Source organism: Rana temporaria, chromosome 4, assembly GCF_905171775.1.
Source record: "Rana temporaria chromosome 4, aRanTem1.1, whole genome shotgun sequence".
Lineage (NCBI taxonomy): Eukaryota > Metazoa > Chordata > Amphibia > Anura > Ranidae > Rana > Rana temporaria.
Window position 1 is genome coordinate 474,354,966 of NC_053492.1, and position 15,020 is coordinate 474,369,985.

A 15,020-nucleotide genomic window follows, 5' to 3' on the forward strand; every position below is an offset into this window, starting at 1 on the left:
AAGAATATTAATGCAAAGTAAACTTTTAAACGGATTTACACTATGTGCATCTTTGCCTTCTTCATTCCTTCCCTTGAGCTGAGATTTTGAGCCACTCACATGGATCCGAGTCCCTGACATCACAAGCTGACCTAAAATCGTTCCTTCTCTTGGTACAATCATTGCCTGCATTGGATTTCACCTTCCTGCTAGCCATCCAAGAGCTGGATACCATCATTTACAAGCCTGTATGACCCATTAGGCATAAGCCTATTTTGGGTCCACTGATTCCGGTAAGCCTCCATTTATTTCGGTGGTGGATTCACTTCATGCCTGAGAAGACCAGTCACTTTATTATTGATTTACTCACCAATTTCTGAACTGTTTCCAATTTCATTATTCACTAGAGACTTACAAAATCTGATGATATCTATGGATTTACCATCATTCGCATATACAGTCATATGCGATTGATATATTCATTATATTTAATTTTCTTCTCACATATATTTAGCGCTACACTTGTTTATATTTGTTTGTTTTTGCAGAATTTATCTATTCTGCGGTGTCGGCCGCAATTTGTATGTTTATTTAAGTAGCGTGGTGATAGTTATACTGTCAAAAAAATTATACTGACACAATAGCTACACCTTCATCAAGAGGTCTGCCTCTTATAGAGAAGGACAGCATAATTCAGTCCCCCAGTTGACTCACAAGGTGAACAAATTCTCAGTGGCATCACTGAACGTTTGACAAATCCTTTTACAGCAAAGAAAGCTGCTTGAGAGCAACTTTAGCATTCAGGCTTTTAACATGATTGGACCAATACATAACCAAACTGAGGCAGGATAATAGCTGAGCTAGCAGGTAAAAGTCCTTTCCTAGCCAATTTTGAAAGATAACTTGTGTATTTTTTGGGTGGGAAACCATTTGACCAGCATCAATTTCTGGAACCATGTTGGGAATAAAAGCTAGGAGACAGATTTACAAAAATAATTTATTTAAACATTTGCAGTTTTCAGGTTACATGTTTGACTCCTGCGGTACATCCACAAGCCTAGAACAGCAACAGCCACAGACCCAACAACCCCAGCAGTTACTAGCGCTCTAGCCAGGTCCAATGTGGAGTAGTCTGATGGATCAGTACCTAGTAGGAAAAAAAAAAAAAAAGTGTAAGTCTTGAATCTCAACTGAAGCCAACCACCCCCCCCCCCCCCCCAGATTGATTACCTTCCAGTTTTAGGATTTCTTTATTATCCACAGAAACAAAGGCAACAGGTCCTTGAGAAGTCACCGTGTTCTTCAGAGACTGAAGTTCAGCCATTCGCCCTAAAAATAGGATCAAGTTTAAATTCTATAGTAGATGTTCTTTAAAAAGTTTCCATTTATTTAAAACGAGTTGTGAAAAACCCAAGATTCTGCCACCTGAATATAAAATACTCACTTCTCTTTTGACCACAAGAAACCACACAGCTGTCCCTGGCAGATGGAACACAAACAGAAGCACTGCAGTGGAAGTATACCTGAAGACAAAATTACACAATTAAATCACAGCAAAGCTTTAGATAAAGAGACACACACAATACATTGTATTCATTTACCAGTCCTTCAAGGGCAAGTTGGGTGGTGGCATCCACAAATGTGAAGGTGCTGACCAAAAAGCGCTGGTAGTAGCTTGGTAGGGGTACAGCCTGTGAAGGAGCGCCAACAGGAATCAGCTGGCTCAAGTAGTTGTCTCCATTGAAAGGGCAACTGAAACCAAAAGACTGGAGAATTAAGATCCACACAAGGTAGACGGGATAACTTCCATTCTACAGATTCCAGTACTCACCTGTCAAACAAGATGGGCCATTGAGGAAGGGGCATAGGATCTGCAGAGTTGGTAGCCCAGCAGTCATTTAGGACAAGGACCAGGTTTGGATCTGTTCTGCCGATGATGCGAACCTCCAGGTAGACTGGGTCTCTGAGCACTTTGACCACAGGGTACTGGGCATCAGTGTAGTATGAGGCATAGTCAAGATCTGCATTACATAACGAACATGTTAGACAAGGGCAACAATTTTCTCTTTATAAAGTTCTTAAGTGGTTGGTTCATGAACCCCCCATGAAAGGAAGTCCACTAGACAAAGGAAAATTATCCAATGAACAAACATCTTATTTCTGGGGAAGCTAACCCTAAGAGCAAGGCACAAGGCCTTATTGAACAGCTGAAGAGTTTTACATCTAAAACTGAAAAAACATTTTATGGAAGAATATGCAAGTCATGTGATGGGAGTTGACACTCCCAAGAGTTCTAGATACAAAATGTTATGTTGTGTTTTTAGTGGGTCCGAGTGCCCCCTTCCATCAGGGCTTGACTGGCAAACCAGAAGAAAAGTGAACTACAAGCAGTCCTTAAAAGTAGCTAGTTTGGAAACCTGTATATGAAAGTCATGATGGACCCAACAAGCATAACATCTGATGAATAAATTCCCAGATGCAGACGTTGACAAGAGGCCAGTTAGCATGCCAGACTGGTAGCCGATCACTTGCTTTGAGATTATGCCATTGTCACACCCCTTTGATGTAATACCACAGACTGGACAAGTTGCATGGCCCGTTGTTAAAGGTCATGTCCTTTATGGCGTTTTAAGGCAAAGGAGTATCTCAGGATCTGAGAACAGCTACTCTGAATGACCGACAGGCATAATAGGGTTTTGGAGTTAAACACAGCTTTAAATATCCACCTTCCCCAGGTGTTAACATACGTTGCCCCTTTCCATGTGTAGCACAATGATGTTAGGCAGGGTTGCTAGCAAGTTTACCTGCAGGTATAGTTGCCTTGGCCAATTGAGTGATTCCACCCCATTTCTGAAATTACTGCACTTCTCTCCCTAGATGGCCGGCCATCTGGCGACATTAGATAAAACTAGGGCATTGCAAGGACAGATTAGGAATAGATGGGGCATCTCAGCCACGGGCAGGGATCTTCTTGGGTCCTTTGGCCTGCTGGGAGAGCCCATTTGGGTGGAGTTAGGTGATCGAGTTCTGTGCCATCTGGGTGGACATGTGCTGCTAGGCTAGAGTCTGAGGCCTATCCCAGGAACATCTGGCTGCTAGGCTGTCTGAGGGCCTATTCAAAAGCAAGAGAGTAGGGTTGGCACTGCAGTTTAGCCATAACGGTTCGGCCAGCCTGTTACCACTAAAAAAGACCAACCACCTTATTACCAGCGAGTAATGAAAGTACCAGAGCAGTATTCTTACCAACCAGGAACGGTGAAGAATTGGGCAACTTCAGCTGGTATCAAGCCAGCAGAGGCGACGCTTGAAAAGCAGACTTGTGTGCCAAGCTAGGGACCCAGCAGGCAAGCAGGGGGGGGGGGGTGACACTTGAGGAAGATACTCGGTGAGAAGGTTGGAAGAGCTCAGGAGATCCAGTGGCAGTGGATCAGTAAGTCTAGTGAGGAGAGACTGGGAGCTCAGAGCTACAAGATTGACTGTAGAGAAATTACAGAAGCCCATTACAACAACTTGTGCTAGAAACTGTTGCCATAGGAGACAGCAATCCTACACATGCAGACAGTGTCCAGCTGGGTGCCTTTTCCTGCATGGCTGTCTTATAGAAGTCAGAGTTTAATTACCATTAAAACTACTTGAGTCCTGGCCCTAACCTCTCCTACAGTTCTGTTCTTGAATGCAAAGATTTTCCCGGAGTGTCTGGTGCCCATGAATTAACCTTGTATTATTATAATTACACAGGTTTTATATAGTCCAACAGTTTGCACAGCGCTTAAAATAAAGGCAGACAGTACAATTTGTTACAAGAGGAATCACACCTACTATGCCTTGTAACCCACTCTACACAGAAGGATGTCCGCTCTCCACAACTCGAGGTTCTCAGACCAAAGGGGAACTTGCTACACAGATTTTTGCGATGACTGGAGATCAGTGTAATGCAACATAAATCTACAAACTGTGGCCCTTGGGGGCATTAGTCCCCCCCACTGTCAGCAATAGTTAGCCACGGACACCAATGGCCATTATTCCTCCCACACAGTGGGGCACCATTACTTTAATGGGGCATAGCTTACTCCTGATGCCAGGACATTATCCACATATGACCCCCCCCCCCCCAGAGTATGAAGGGCAGTAAACTGGCCCTTTGTTTAGAAAGTTGGTGACCCCTGGATTACACCAATGGCACTAGCTAGAAGCAAGCCAATAAGCTTCCACTAGTCAAGTTGAAGACCTATTCTCACCTTGTGCAATCCTCATCTCCAGCTCAAGAGGACCAGATGTACTGACAGGAAGAGGTGGTGGCAAAGTGTTGACTGTAAAACTCAGCAGGGGCACAATACCAGTTTGAATGAAGCTGCACTGCACAGTCACCCTAGAGAAACAGTACAGGATTAGATGCGGTGTGCACCCCCCTCCCCAATCCCATCATGTACTACAGCGGGATTGCTCATCTTACCTCATTGTACTGTCCCTAGTAATAGAAGATCCTTGCCAGGTCTGGATTTGTCTACCAGCTTCAATAGTAGCTTCATAGTTCATGGGACCATCGGGCACCTGGGTGAAGAAAAGTGCGATTCCAATAAACCAGGATAGGTAGTCAATGACATTTTAAAGGCAATACCACCCACCAGAAGCGTTTACATCATATAGAAATAAAGTAGCTTTTTGTACAGCACAAGAAACCTACAGAAGTGTCTGTTAAGCAGGTTTTAGAGAAGCACAGGAGTAGGGTTGACGGTGCAGTAGAGTATTGGAGTGCCAATTAGGCCAGTTCATGAAGGAAATAGTTGGATCACTCATGAATTGAACAGTCATCCAAAATTGGCTGAATTTCAGCTGGTCTATAGCCAACCAAACTGATAAGGAGACATGGAGGAACTCAGGTATGAGGAAAGATTAGAGGAACTGCATTTATTCTCTTGATGAGATTAAGGGGGGGGGACATGAGCAACTATATAAGGGGGGGGGTCCATATAGTGAACTTGATGTAGTTATTCAAGTTACATCTATAGGAAAAAGGTCATCTCTAAATACGGAAAGGTTTCTTCACATTAAGAGCTGTGAAAATGTGGAGTAGACTCCCTCCAGAGCTGGTTCTGGCCAGATCAGTAGATTGCTTTAAAGAAGGTCTGGATTCTTTCCCCAAGTGCACACTAAATAATGGGTACTGGCATTTATAGGTAAAGTTATTCCAGGAAAAAATAAATAAATCAGATTGCCTCTCTGGGGGGGGGGGGGGCTTGCCCCAGAAGGGTTTTTCTCCCTTGCTGTAGCAAATTGGATCATGCTCTGCTGGGGCTTTTCCACCTTCCCCTTGAAGAACTGGGTATAGTATTGGTATATGGCGGGGATATGCAATTAGCGGACATCCAGCTGTCGCAAAACTACAAATACCATCATGCCTCTGGGTGTCATGCTTGTGGCTGTCAAGACTCTTGCTATGCTTCATGGGACATTTCTGCAACAGCTGGAGGTCTGCTAATTGCATATCCCTGGTATATGGGATGGTTTATTTTTTATGGTTGAACTAGATGGGACTTCTCAACCTGACCAACTATGTAACTATGCTGGACTGACTCAACCCGAACAGGGGCCTGCAGGGTGGTCCATGGACACTGGCTTTTATGGGAATGCTACCGAGGAGGGAACCCCACAGCAAAGACTAGACAGAAGATGTGACTATGATCAACGCAAAGAAAACAGCTACTGGGGTCACCTGCTATAGTCCAAGGCAGTGATGGCGAACCTTGGCACCCCAGATGTTTTGGAACTACATTTCGCATGATGTTCAAGTACGCTGAAGTGTAGTTGAGCATCATGGGAAATGTAGTTCCAAAAAATCTGGGGTGCTACAGTTCACCATCACTGGTTTAAGGTGTTAAGCAGGTCTCATTTGTGTACATTTGTTAATCAAGTCACCCATTGTCTGATCATCTCTTGGAGATATGACCACTTATTTTATTGAACGATTGTGGGAGGTTTAAGATTAATGTGCAATATACATTGTATCCAGGAGTTGTGGGCTGGATGGTCTAGGTGGGCACTGTCACCTGGATGGCCAATTTAATTAGCTTAATGATTATTTTTGTTGGCCGTTATATTCCGGTTTATAGTTTGCATTGTGAGGGTAATGTGATCAGGTTCTACGCTATAAATTGTGCAAATTGTCAATAGTGTTCCAGTTTCCCCAAGCTAGTATCTATTATGGGTGCCCACCTCATCCCTTTAACCCTGGAGAAAAAAAAAAGTTCCAAGGCCAATTTAATGCAGATAAGGCACCAAGGTTATTTACCACCTTTGATCAGCCACAGAACCTGTGTAGTTCATAGGTGTTCGGTTTTAAAGGGATGAGGAGGCAATCCTAGTGCTCAGCTACAATACCTGGTTCCAGACTGGAGGAAGATGTATACTGAAGGAAGCACCCAAGCTGGGTGCCGACAGTTCCATCACAATGATCTTTAGAAGCAATAGTGAAGTTCAAAGGTGCCATCATCCTCACCATTTTGGGTGAAAAAGCTGAACCAATTTTCACCTTTACCAAGTGATATCACAGCCTAAAGACCAGAATTGTAGCCAAGAGTTTATAACGTCCAAGAACTGCAATTGTCAGTCCTAAATGTCTCAAAGGTTAGCCGTGCTAACACCATAAGGGTCAGACTGCTATAGTCAGGCTGTGTTGCAATACCTACCTGAAATGCTGTGGCGCAGGATAAAGGGAACCTGAACACTACAAAGGAGTTACTGGTATCTACGGCCAGTCCACTGCAGGAGTCCAATCCAATCACCCTGACGGAGTCCAGAAGCAGAGAAGGCACGGTCAGTTCACTGGACACTGCAATCACCATGTTGCCATCAAATCTGCACTGTGTGGTCACTGTAGAAAACAAGATTGGGTTGTCACCATGTAGACCAGACATGAAATTATTGAGTCGCTGATAACATGCCCACTGCAGTATTTATGAATTGCCTAATCCAACTTGCATCTGTACAGGTTTGATTGCAGCAAAGAGTGCAAGACCTTCTACGGTCTGCTCTAAAATGTTAGCGACACCCAGAGGGGTGTCCATTGTACCCAAAAAAGACCACCAAAGTGTGGCTTAGGAGAAAAAAAAAAAATTAAAAATAAACTACTAGTTTGCTCTAAACACCATTGTGCAAAGATTGTTTTAAGTACATTCTAGACTGGGCTTCAAGTTTCTCAATTATGAAATGCAAAAAACAGGTCATTATGTTTTTATCTACAGACTGGCCATAGAATGTTCAGGCCAATATGGCTTCCCAACTTTAGTGCATCAAGCAACATCCTACTTACACTTGTCGCCAAAGAAACAGGGCATTGTAGCATCGCTCGTGGAGTAGCAGCATCCCATTGCAGCACAGGAGTCACTGGTTACAGGTGTGTCAGCACAGGACAGTTTGTCCGCTTGAGCAACGGCAGAGCAGACATCAGGGCTGGGGGCATCCAGGGCTTCTATACAAGAAAGGAGAACATGCAGTACATCTAGATTTTTCTACAGTTAGGACTTCAGAAACAAGACATACCCATTCCCAGTAGCTCTCCCCCCAAAGTAATGAAGCTACATTGTGCTCTTGTCCCAGGGGACTATGCAGATTCCCATTTAGAAGATTAGACATGTTACCATTCTGTATTGGACATCTCTTCTCTGCCTTGTATTGGTCAACAGCACCATCATCATTTTCTTCCAGAAGCAGAACCATCATATATTCCCCATCCTAGAGAAAAAAAAAAAAAAAAAAAAAAAAAAAAATTTTTTTTTAACCCAGTATGCATTACACCAGGGGTCTCCCAAATTCTAACACAAAGGGCCCGTTTACTTGCTTTCAAACTTTAGGGGGGGGGGGGCGGAGGTCAGTGGGGGTAGAAGATGCCCAGGAATTGGTGGAAGTAAACTAAGCCGTAGGCTTTGTGGTCACTGGGACGACTAGTGTACCAAGGGCCACTCAACCTGCAGATGGGTTTGGAGACCTCCCTGCATTTCACCAAACCAAGTTACCTCAATCCCTTGTTCCAAAGCCTACTGATCCATGTCTAAACCTCCCCACCTACCAAGGATTCAGGCACTTATTTTCTAGGTTACCAAGGGCTTTCAACTTATAGCCAGCACAGGTCAAGCATGCTTAGAGACAGATTTTTTTGCCAATGAAGGGTTAGAGTACTGTCCAATTTGGAAGTTCTCCCTTCACTTCTGCCCTGAAGATGCTACACGTGAAATCTTCTAAAGGGAGCGCATTGCCTTTGAGACATGCCACCAGAACATGCGTTGTCATTTGATTCCCCTTCACCGCTTGTTCTGGTAACAGCTAAATGATCTCCCATTTGTGGCAATGGTTGCCAGACAGATGACCCATTAAGGGGGTGGACAATAAACCTAGACAGTCTTTGCTCTACAGAACTAAAGTTCTGGCTATACATACAGGGGAGGGCAAGGTGGAAATCTCCCCCCAGGCTGGTGACACTATGCACAGCCACCACTACCAAATGCCGTTTTTGCAGAGCAGGAATGTCTGCTGGAGCTCAGGGCCGCTGCTCACCTCCCACTGTGCAGCTGTGCCTGTGTCCGCTCCAAGGTAGATGGCTGCAGAGCTGAGCCATGTCTTGTCTCACATAGCTCAGCCTCAGCGCACACCAGCGCTGACATCCCCTTCTCTCTGCACAGACACGAGGAGAGATAGAGCTTATCTGCTCCTCCTGAGTCGGCCCTGCCCACACTCCCGGGCATGTGTTGGCACTGGACAGGAAGTTTGAACCCAAAAAAAACATCAGACAGCCTGCCTGTGCCTCTATCCTGGTAAGCTCACCCTCTCCCAGTGTATAAAAAGGGGTGCTCTGTGGACTTTGTTAAAGGGGAGGGGGGCAGGCTTTGGTTACACAATAGTCCACAGCATGCACCCATAAATAAATTTTCCCAGAACACCCAATACATCAGATCTGATGCAAGGGGGCCTCTGTGGGGCCTCTGATGCAAGGGGGGCCTCTGTGGGGCCTCTGATGCAAGGGGGGCCTCTGTGGGGCCTCTGATGCAAGGGGGGCCTCTGTGGGGCCTCTGATGCAAGGGGGGCCTCTGTGGGGCCTCTGATGCAAGGGGGGCCTCTGTGGGGCCTCTGATGCAAGGGGGGCCTCTGTGGGGCCTCTGATGCAAGGGGGGCCTCTGTGGGGCCTCTGATGCAAGGGGGGGCCTCTGTGGGGCCTCTGATGCAAGGGGGGCCTCTGTGGGGCCTCTGATGCAAGGGGGGCCTCTGTGGGGCCTCTGATGCAAGGGGGGCCTCTGTGGGGCCTCTGATGCAAGGGGGGCCTCTGTGGGGCCTCTGATGCAAGGGGGGCCTCTGTGGGGCCTCTGATGCAAGGGGGGCCTCTGTGGGGCCTCTGATGCAAGGGGGGCCTCTGTGGGGCCTCTGATGCAAGGGGGGCCTCTGTGGGGCCTCTGATGCAAGGGGGGCCTCTGTGGGGCCTCTGATGCAAGGGGGGCCTCTGTGGGGCCTCTGATGCAAGGGGGGCCTCTGATGCAATCATGAAAAATCTTAGACCGTTTTCCTTGATCCATCACTTTTCCACGCTCTATGGGCCACTTGACTTGCCCCCCCAGGCCTAAGGCTGCCAGCCCTCCCCTGTATACATACACCCAACAAATGCATTACTAGCATAGATAACAGATTTATAGTTTTTGGATTCTATTGGTACCCTAAATCTTTGAAAGGAGTTGTCCCATGACAGCATCAAAAAGCCCAAGTCAGTGATGTCAGGCTTACCTCTTCCCTTACGTAGCATCCATCATAGGCAGCAGCGATCACCATTGTGTTGGATCCATGACTCAGCCAGATCCCACAAGCAGAGTCATTGGCAGGATCCTGAAATTCATCCTGGAAATCTGAACACAAAAAGTTAGTCGCTTACCAAGGCACATTATACCAAACCAAGTGTCACATTCACTTCTGAAGTCAGATTAGCACAAGATTGTTAGACCAACCAAACCATGAAAAGTCCTTGTTAGACAAACAGTTAAAGTATAACTAAAAGGCACAGTGATGTAGTGGTTAGCACTTTCACCTAGCAGTAAAAAGGGTTGCTGGTTTGAACCAACACCATCTGCCTGTGTGGGTTCATCCAGGTACTCCGGTTTGCTCACTCTAAAGACATGCTGGCAAGTCAATTGGCCCTAGTTTATGTATGAATGTGCGTTAGGGTAAGGTGATTAGATTTTTAAAACGAAATCCGGGGACATATTTTGTTTTTACTAGTAATGGTAGCAATCAGCGACTCTCTGCCCGTCACCTGCCTCACATACCATCAAGTTTTACTCTTTGGGCCCCGGCTACTACCGGGTGGGGGAAGGAAGATCACTCAGCCAAGGAAGGGAAGGAGATAAGCAGGCAGGAGGCTGGCCGGGACTTGAGCCAAAGCAGAAGATACGAGCGGAGCCGAATGGGCATGCACCCAAAATGCAAGAAATATTCACTCCGCTCAGCACATGATCAGAAAGGGGCCCAGAAAATACACCCCCTAAGCTAGTAGGAACGGCGGAGTGGAGGTGTGCAGTTCAGATTTTTTTATTCGGCACTGACCATTTTTGAAATTGCCCCAGCCCTTGTTCAAATCCAATCCGGGGACAAACAATCCGGGACTGTCCCTGGAAACCGGGAATGTCTGGTCACCCTATGTTAGGGAACTGAAGGTTGTAAGCTCCTTGAGGGTAGGGACTGATGTGAACATACAATGTATATGTAAAGTACGACGTTAATTGACTGCCCTATACAAGTACCTGAAATAAAATGCAAAAACTTAAAGGGTTAGTAAATCAATTCCCCCCCGCCCCCCCTAAAATAACAAACATGTTATACTTGCCTCCACTGTGCAGTTTGTTTTGCAGTCGTGAGAGAGCTTGCATGGTGGTCAGTAATTGCAGGCGCGCTACCGTGAGCGGCCATAGCCGCTCACTGTATCACTCGGCCCCGCCCCCTCGGCGCGCCACGTCACTGGATGTGATTGACAGCAGCGCCAACCAATGGCTGCACTGCTCTCCATCCATCCGCTCTAGCCAATCAGCGACCAGGCTGAGCGGCGAAGAGGATCTCGGGACTGCGCACGGGACTTTCGAGGGGTCAGGCAAGTAAAACGGGGGCTCAGGGGGGGGGGTGTCATCTGGTGTTTTTTTCACCTTCATGCATAGATTGATTAGTTTTGCTTGAGAAATTACTTTGAAACCCTGGAATTTCAAGCTGAGGGCATCTTAAGGGGTTGTAAAGGATTCCCCCCCCCCCCCCCCTAAATATCTTCCTTTCCCTTCGTGCAGTCCTTCACTTACCTCATCCTTCCATTTTGCTTTTATATATCCTTATTTGTGAGAAATCCTCACTTCCTGTTCTGTCTGCAACTCCACACAGTAATGCAAGGCTTTCTCCCTGGTGTGGAGAAAGACTCTTGAGGGGGCGAGCAGGAGAGTCAGGATGCCCACTAACACACAGCTCCTTTCTCTTTGACGTAGAGTGTCCCGACTTGCCTGCTAACCCCCTCAAGAGGCTTTCTCCACACCAGGGAGAAAGCCTTGCATTACTGCGTGGAGTTACAGACAGAACAGGAAGTGAGGATTTCTCAGAAATAAGGAAATTTAACCGCTTCCATACCGGGCACCTACACCTTCATGCCCAAGCCAATTTTCAGCGCTGTCGCATTTTGAATGACAATTGCGCGGTCAAGCTACACTGTACCCAAACAATTTTTTTTATAATTTTGTTCCTACAAATAAAGCTTTTTGGTGGTATTTGATCACCTCTGCGATTTTTATTTTTTGCGCAACCAAAAATGAGAGAAAAGTAAATTTTTTTGTAAATAAGCAAGTTTTCTTCTTCAATTACGGGCACCGATATGGCAGCACTGATGGGCACCGATGGTGGCGCTGGTATGCGGCACTCACAGGCAGCACTGAGGGCATCACTTGTTTATTTTCCAATTTGTGCCAGTCAGTGCCCATGTTGCCAGTCAGTGCCCATTTGTGGGCACCGATTGGCATCTATTGTGCTCATTTTTTCATGGTTGCCCCCCTTCCCTGGTGGTCCAGTGTGGGCACCCAAGGGGGGGGCTGCGCTGATAATCAGCACGAATCCCCGTCAGGAGAGCCGCCGATCGGCTTTCCTCGCGTCTGTCAGACGCGAGTGAGGAAGAGCCGATCAACTGCTCTTCCTGTTTAAATCGTGATTGGACACAGCTGATCACATGGTAAAGAGCCTCCGCCGGAGGCTCTTTACCGAGATGCAGGGTGTCAGATTGACACCCCGCATCACCCCCACAGGCACGCGCCGGTATGTTATCCCGCTGGACGTCAATTCACTGGTCCCAAGAAAACGGGCGTTTTTGCATTGATACATGTCCCCTGGGACAGGACCCGGGTCCCCAAACCCCTTTTCAGGACAATAAATTGGATTTTAGTTTTTAAAATTAGCACTTTAGATTTCAAATGTTCGAGTCCCATAGACTTTAACGGGGCTCTAAAGTTCACACGAACATTTGGCGTGTTCGCAAGTTCTGGTGCGAACCGAACAGGGGGGCGTTCGGCTCATCCTTACCATCCAGCAGGCTGTTGCATGGTATACCAGAGCTTACTGGGATCTCAAGCACTGGGGCTAAAACACCCAATGTGCGATTCCAGCCTGGAGAACCAGGCCCATTGCCAGCCAGCTTCCCAATACACCCCTCAACCAAGAGCCAAAGTGAGCCCCCCCCCCCCCCCATCTCTTCTGAAAGCACTTAACTCTGTGCTGACCCAGCTCCTCACTAGATATTCATGAACTATGGGCAGGGCAGCCTATTGCAAAGGGGGTGTCCCCAGACTCTAGGGGGGCAGCCCCCCCCCTTGGAAATCTCCCCAATGGGACACAGATTGGCAAGGGTAGGAGGAATAATCTTGAGTTCCTCTTTGTAATAAGGAGGTGGACCCATCCAGTCACTAGATCTTTATTATCTCAGGACATCTAATGCAGATCCTGGATAATATCACACTGATCCCTATTCATCGTGTGCTACTCCCATCCCCCATGTTCTGTGAGCCATAGGGTGACTACATTTCCAAACTGCCATTCAGGGACCCCCCCAAAAGATAACTTTATAAAAAAATTGTGCCCCCCCCCCCCATGGTTTTTACTGGTTTATCCTGGGACCTGTAGTTCACTAGTTGGGGGGGGGGGTTGCATCTTCAGCTCTAAGGGGTTCATGGTGGGACCAGTAGTCCTTCACTTTTGGGGGTCACATTCCCCCCAAAAGTGAAGGACTACAAGTCCCAGCATGAACTCCTAATATCTAAAGATGTGACCCCCCCCCCATTTGAAGGACTACAACACCCAGCATGAAACCCTTGAGATCTAAGGGTGTGATCCCATAGATTTCACAGGTTTATGCTGGGACCTGTAGTTCTTCACTCTTTGGGGGACAGGGGGGTCTCACATCTTCATGTCTGGGGGGGGGTTCATGCTGGGACCTGTAGTCCTTAACTTTGGGGAGGTCACACCCCCCTAAAGTAAAGGACTACAAATCCCAGCATGAACGGATGATATCTAAAGATGTGACCCCCATCCCCCCCCCCCCCCCAATTTTGAAACTCCCAGCATGAGCCCATGAGATCTAAGGGTGTGACCCCATAGATTTCACAGATCTATGCTGGGACCTGTAGTTCTTCACTAGTTTGGGGGGGTCACATCTTAAGCTCTGAAGGGGTTCATGCTGGGACCTGTGCCAGTTTCATTCCGGGACACTCTATTGTCCCAGAGTGAAGGTGCCCGAAACAGACCTGCAGAATGCGGGACTGTCCCGGGCAATCCGGGACACCTGGTCACCGTAGTGAGCCACCAGCCAATTAGTAGGAAAAGCATCAAAACTTTTACCAATTTCCAACCTTAAACCACAATAAATAAAACAATTTAAAAAAAATTATTTACCCAACACTTTCAGGGAAGAGGTGGCCCCTTGGTTGGGCATAGAAAAGGACAATTCCATCTTGTCCAGAGCACAGTGGAGGAGCGAGGAGCTTTCAAAGTGTCCATTGGCCTCACACAGCAACCAGGACAGACTGAAGCTCCACAACAGCAGTGCTAAGCCCATTCCTGTCCTGGAAGATCCCATCTTGATGATCACTTGTAATCCTGACCCTCAGCCCTGACCTGAGATTTATACCCTGGAGAGAGGGCGGGGCTTCAGTCTGATTGGTCAGGGACTGCTATGCACACAGGTGATCCTTATACTTGCAAAGGTGGCCGAGAACTGCTGATTGTGGGTCTCTTCATACCAATCAAGGCTCATGTTCTGGGAGGATTAAATAAAAAAGAGCATCATTTGTTACTTTGTATTTTTTCCTTTTTTATTTTTATTATATTTGTTGCACCTTTTTTTTTATATGTCCCATAAATGTACAAAAATTGGGTCTGATTTATGAAAACTGGAGCAAAGAAAGAAAACAAAATGGGTCTCTTCTCCAGAGCAGCCAATAATCCTCACCCAAGAGATCGGATTTTGGTTTAGTTTCCAGTTTCCAATGTGAAGCCCTTAGGCCTCGTACACACGACAGAGTTTCTCGGCAGAATTCACCGAGAAACTCGGTCAAAACCCGGATTCTGCCGAGAAACTCTGTCGTCTGTACAGTTTTGGCTCGATGGAGCCGCCGAGGAACTCGACGAGAAAATAGAGAACATGTTCTCTATTTTCTCGTTGTTCTATGGGAGAAGGCGGCCCGCCGAGCTCCTCGGCGGCTTCATCATGTGTACATTTTGTATTATTGTGGAACATTTTTTTCATTTTGTAGCAAACAAATTATAAAAGTAAAAGCTGCAGAGACATTACCAGCCGGGATTTATCTACTTCTCACCCCCCCCAGGCCAATTCTGACTTTCCTCTCCTACATGTAAAAATCATTATTTTTTTGCTAAATAAATTACTCAAACATTATATATTTTTTTTGCAGAGGCCCTAAAGAATAAAATGGCGGGTTTTGCAATTTTTTTTTTTTACGTCACACAATATTTGCGCAGCCGTTTTAAAAATG

The 15,020-nt window shown here is 46.6% G+C and overlaps 1 protein-coding gene across 1 annotated transcript; it reads right to left on the reverse strand.

The window, feature by feature from the left end:
• Positions 1 to 962: 962 nt before the first annotated feature.
• Positions 963 to 14,145, reverse strand: LOC120938115 (zona pellucida sperm-binding protein 4-like). The gene is made up of 12 exons (XM_040351834.1): positions 13,921 to 14,145; positions 9,745 to 9,863; positions 7,617 to 7,710; positions 7,289 to 7,444; positions 6,666 to 6,850; positions 4,433 to 4,530; positions 4,218 to 4,348; positions 1,811 to 2,000; positions 1,581 to 1,731; positions 1,424 to 1,502; positions 1,210 to 1,308; positions 963 to 1,126 (listed from the first exon to the last, which is right to left on the reverse strand). Exons 1-12 carry the CDS (start codon positions 14,102 to 14,104, stop codon positions 981 to 983), a joined length of 1,632 nt encoding a protein of 543 aa, XP_040207768.1. The 5' UTR covers positions 14,105 to 14,145; the 3' UTR covers positions 963 to 980.
• Positions 14,146 to 15,020: the final 875 nt, after the last annotated feature.

What these genes read in the sequence shown, in the direction of transcription:
- LOC120938115 (XM_040351834.1), bottom strand. Translation starts at nt 14,104, where the DNA reads ATGGGATCTTCCAGGACAGGAATGGGCTTAGCACTGCTGTTGTGGAGC. An exon ending in GATGCTACGTAAGGGAAGAG is followed by an intron (nt 7,711 to 9,744) that starts GTAAGCCTGACA and finishes TTTTTTCTCTAG; the next exon opens with GATGGGGAATATATGATGGT. An exon ending in GAGATGTCCAATACAGAATG is followed by an intron (nt 7,445 to 7,616) that starts GTAACATGTCTA and finishes CTTGTATAGAAG; the next exon opens with CCCTGGATGCCCCCAGCCCT.